The sequence below is a fragment of the Nomascus leucogenys genome, chromosome 7b, assembly GCF_006542625.1.
Source record: "Nomascus leucogenys isolate Asia chromosome 7b, Asia_NLE_v1, whole genome shotgun sequence".
NCBI classification, from domain to species: Eukaryota; Metazoa; Chordata; class Mammalia; order Primates; family Hylobatidae; genus Nomascus; species Nomascus leucogenys.
The window spans coordinates 12,534,756-12,539,243 of record NC_044387.1 but is presented as its reverse complement, the minus strand read 5'-3'; the positions used below and the strand labels follow the sequence as shown (position 1 = coordinate 12,539,243).

Genomic DNA, 4,488 nt, shown 5'->3' with positions numbered 1-4,488 from the left:
CGAGAGGCGCCTAACAGGCCACTCATCATATCTCTCCCCCTCTGTCCATCCTTTTCACCCCCGGCAATAATAGAGTTTTTTTTTTTTTTTTTGAGACAGAGTCTCGCTCTGTCGCCCAGGCTGGAGTGCAGTGGCATGATCTTGCCTCACTGCATCCTCCACCTCCTGGCTTCAAGCAATTCTCTGCCTCAGTCTCCTGAGCAGCTGGGATTACAGGTGCCCGCCACCACGCCCGGCTAATTTTTGTGTTTTTAGCAGACATGGGGTTTCATCATCTTGGCCAGGCTGGTCTTGAACTCCTGACCTCATGATCCACCTGCCTCGGCCTCCCAAAATGCTGGGATTACAGGCCTGAGCCACCACACCCAGCCTCTTTTTTTTTTTTTTTTTTTTAGACAATGTCTCACTCCATCACCCAGGCTGGAGTGCAGTGGCGTCATCTCGGCTCATTGCAACCTCCACCTCCCAGGTTCAAGCGATTCTCCTGCCTCAGCCTCCAGAGTAGCTGGGATTACAGGCGCCCACCACCACACTCAGTTAATTTTTGTATTTTTAGTAGAGACAAGATTTCGCCACATTGGCCAGGCTGGTCTCGAATTCCTCGCCTCAAGTGATCTGCCTGCCTCGGCCTCCCAAAGTGCTGGGATTACAGACGTGAGCCACCATGCCCGGCCTAGGAACCTTTTCTAAACATGGATTGGAGCAAGAAGGTGCAGGGGTAGGGGATGGAGTCATCAGGCTGGGCCACAGGAGGTGGGAGTGCCAGAGACTGGCTGGGCCCTGGGCACAGAGGGGTTAACTACAAAGCAAATCACAGAGAGCGAGATCAATGGGTTACTGGCTGCAGAGAGAGGAAAAGGCAGCAGCAACGCAGAGAGGCAGAGAAGAGCCAGGCAGAAGAGCCTGCCACCTGGGGGAAATCAGGGACTGAGGGGGAAGTGGCCAGTGGCTACTCCAGAGGGAGTGCCCAACTCCGGCTCAGCAGAGGGGGCAGAGGAGAGGAGGGGCCTTAAAGGCGAAGGGAGAGAAGTAGAAGGCAGACCAGTACCTGCAGGGAGGCACCGAGGGGCAGCCGCTGAACCAGGAGGCCCGCCCAGCCCGGCCATTTCACCCAGGATCAAGCCCACTGCCCAAGGCGGAGGTGGGTGTTGCCCATCCTGGGCTTTGGGGACCTACTGCATGCTGGGTGCTTGGGTGGGGGCAGACATTGCCTTTCTTCCCTACTCCCTGCCTGGCCCCCCTTTCCCCTACTTTGTCCCACCACCCCAGTGGTCTCAAGCCTGCGAGGGTATCCGCAGGTAGTAGGAGACATGGGCTGTGGAGTGGGATGGGGGTGAGCATGGGTTCGGTGTGCACACACACACAGGTTGTCAGAGGCACCACCTGTTACAGGCTCTCAGATGAGCACTCTAGCTTAAGAGGCAGGATACCAGGGTGGCAACAGCCCTAGAGCTGCCATTTCGAGTGTGATATTACCCTCCCATGTCCCCTCTCTGGGCCTCAATTTCTCTATGTGCAGAGAGGGAGCAGTGACCTACATGGTCTTCCCAGTTTTGCCATTGTGGTGATCTCACTATACTGGACTCTCCAGTGACTCAGGGATGTTACCCGTGTTTTGCTGAGGCTACAACTTGTAGCCAGAGAAAGCCCTAAATCCATGTCCCAGGGTCTTCCCTGAGCTTCAGATCCCCATTGAGAAGGAAAATATACCAGTTTCTGGGGTTGGCCCCTCCCCCCATCGCCATATCTTCATCCTACTTCACTTGTGCCTTCCCCAGCCTCGTGGGTTGAAAATGTCCCTCAAATACCTAGGTAGCCCTCCAGGCAGGACTCTAGGCGTGTTCCTTAGGAAACTGAGGAACTCTCACCCCTTGAACACCACGAGCTTGCTCACACAGTGGCACACAGCGATGACTTTGGCTCTGCTCTCCCCTCCTCCATCTCCCACGAGCTTCCAGCCCAGAACACCTGGCCAGACCCAGGTCGGGGGAGCTAGATCCCGGGGTCAAGCAACCAGAACTGGGGGCTCTTGCCTGAGGATTCCAGCTTCTCTTCCCCAGGTGCCCGTCTGATGGGGAGATGGCTGATGCCCAGAACATTTCACTGGACAGCCCAGGGAGTGTTGGGGCCGTGGCAGTGCCTGTGGTCTTTGCCCTAATCTTCCTGCTGGGCACAGTGGGCAATGGGCTCGTGCTGGCAGTGCTCCTGCAGCCTGGCCTGAGTGCCTGGCACGAGCCTGGCAGCACCACGGATCTGTTCATCCTCAACCTGGCGGTGGCTGACCTCTGCTTCATCCTGTGCTGCGTGCCCTTCCAGGCCACCATCTACACGCTGGATGCCTGGCTCTTTGGGGCCCTCGTCTGCAAGGCCGTGCACCTGCTCATCTACCTCACCATGTACGCCAGCAGCTTCACGCTGGCTGCTGTTTCCGTGGACAGGTGAGCTGTGCCTAGGGCCTGGCTGGGCAGGGCTGTGGGGGCGGGGGTGGGGGGAGGAGTCCTGAACAGATCCTCATTGCCTTAGGAAGGAGAGAGTGGGGGACCAGAAAAGGAGGTGGGTGGGAGGAAACAAAAGCTCCCTGATCCCTCACAAGCAGCCTCTGGGCACCTGCAGGGCATGCTTGAGGGGACTGTCCTGCCCTTCCCCTCCTCCACTGTGAGCTTCCAGAGGAAGCCTCTGAGTCTCAAGTGGCAGCACAGGGTCTGGCACATAGTAAGTGCTCTCTAAGCACGAAATGAATGGCAAAAGAAGCTCACGAATGCATTCATCAGTTTTTTGTCGGTTTTTTTTTTTTTTTTTTTTTTGGATCTCGGCTCACTGCAACCTCTGCCTCCTGGGTTCCAGAGATTCTCCTGCCACAGGCTCCCGAGTAGCTGGGACTACAGGCCACCACACCTGGCTAATTTTTTGTATTTTTAGTAGAGACGGGGTTTTGCCATGTTGGACAGGCTGGTCTCGAACCCCTGACATCAGGTGATCCGCCTGCTTCGGCCTCCCAAGTGCTGGGATTACAGGCATGAGCCACCGCGCCCAGCCCAGCTATTTTATAACTGCCCACACCTGGCCCAGCTCTTCACACATCTGCTTCCATCGCTTGAAACTTGGGGTCAAATCCAGGCTCACACTAGCTGATGACCCTGGGCAAGTCACTTCTCTCTAGGCCTCATCTGACGCATCCATAAAATAATCCTAGAAATAACAACTCACCGGGATCGGGCCCTTGCTAGGTGCCAGGCACTGCTCTAAGCACCTTGCGCGTTCACACCCTTAATCCCTGCCACGTCCCCCACGGTTCACAGGAGGCGCACCGGGCCGCAGGGCCCAGCGCGGGATGTGGCGCGGGCCCCTGCGGGAAGGCATCTGTCCGCCCCGCTGACCCGGCGCCCTCCGCAGGTACCTGGCCGTGCGGCACCCGCTGCGCTCGCGCGCTCTGCGCACGCCGCGCAACGCCCGCGCCGCGGTGGGGCTGGTGTGGCTGCTGGCAGCGCTCTTCTCGGCGCCCTACCTCAGCTACTACGGTACCGTGCGCTACGGCGCGCTGGAGCTCTGCGTTCCCGCCTGGGAGGACGCGCGCCGCCGAGCCCTGGACGTGGCCACCTTCGCTGCCGGCTACCTGCTGCCCGTGGCCGTGGTGAGTCTGGCCTACGGGCGCACGCTGCGCTTCCTGTGGGCCGCCGTGGGTCCCGCGGGCGCGGCGGCGGCCGAGGCGCGGCGAAGGGCGACGGGCCGTGCGGGGCGCGCCATGCTGGCGGTGGCCGCGCTCTACGCGCTCTGCTGGGGCCCGCACCACGCGCTCATCCTGTGCTTCTGGTACGGCCGCTTCGCCTTCAGCCCGGCCACCTACGCCTGCCGCCTGGCCTCGCACTGCCTGGCCTACGCCAACTCCTGCCTCAACCCGCTCGTCTACGCGCTCGCCTCGCGCCACTTCCGCGCGCGCTTCCGCCGCCTGTGGCCGTGCGGCCGCCGACGCCGCCACCGCGCCCGCCGCGCCCTCCGTCGCGTCCGCCCGGCGTCCTCGGACCCACCCGGCTGCCCCGGAGACGCCCGGCCTCGCGGGAGGCTGCCGGCTGGTGGCGGCCGGGGCCCGGAGCCCAGGGAGGGACCCGCCCACGGCGGAGAGGCTGCCCGAGGACCGGAATAAACCCTGCCGCCTGGACTCTGCCTGTGTCCGTCTGTCTCACTGCCGTTCTCCGAGGGCAGGACGCCACCGGGCCAGGGATGGGGCAATGCCACGAGCTCTCTGAGGAGCGTTGAGTGGAGCGACTTGTCCCCTCTCCACAGCGGAGCACCAGCCCAGTGGACACCCCTGGGTGTGAAAACGGACAGCACAGCCCGCCCGCAGCAGGGCAGCTCCCAGAGCCTGCCCAGAGCCAGCCTGGCAGTCCCTCTGCCCATCCTTCCAACTAGGTGACACCTAGGTCCTGCTTCCTCCGCCACCTCTTAACTATCCCCTTCTTGGTTCCAAGCTCAGTCCTAGGTAATTTAACA

The 4,488-nt window shown here is 60.9% G+C and overlaps 1 protein-coding gene across 1 annotated transcript; it reads left to right on the top strand.

The window, feature by feature from the left end:
• The first annotated feature begins 709 nt into the window (after nt 1–709).
• GALR3 (galanin receptor 3) lies at nt 710–4,166 on the top strand. Its single transcript, XM_030815587.1, has 3 exons — nt 710–1,141; nt 2,061–2,438; nt 3,394–4,166. Exons 2-3 carry the CDS (start codon nt 2,080–2,082, stop codon nt 4,139–4,141), a joined length of 1,107 nt encoding a protein of 368 aa, XP_030671447.1. The 5' UTR covers nt 710–1,141; nt 2,061–2,079; the 3' UTR covers nt 4,142–4,166.
• Nucleotides 4,167–4,488: the final 322 nt, after the last annotated feature.

Bases quoted from the DNA above. Each gene is read 5' to 3' on its own strand.
- GALR3 (XM_030815587.1), top strand. From the start codon at position 2,080: ATGGCTGATGCCCAGAACATTTCACTGGACAGCCCAGGGAGTGTTGGG. The intron at 2,439-3,393 runs GTGAGCTGTGCC...CGCCCTCCGCAG, and splicing joins GCTGCTGTTTCCGTGGACAG to GTACCTGGCCGTGCGGCACC.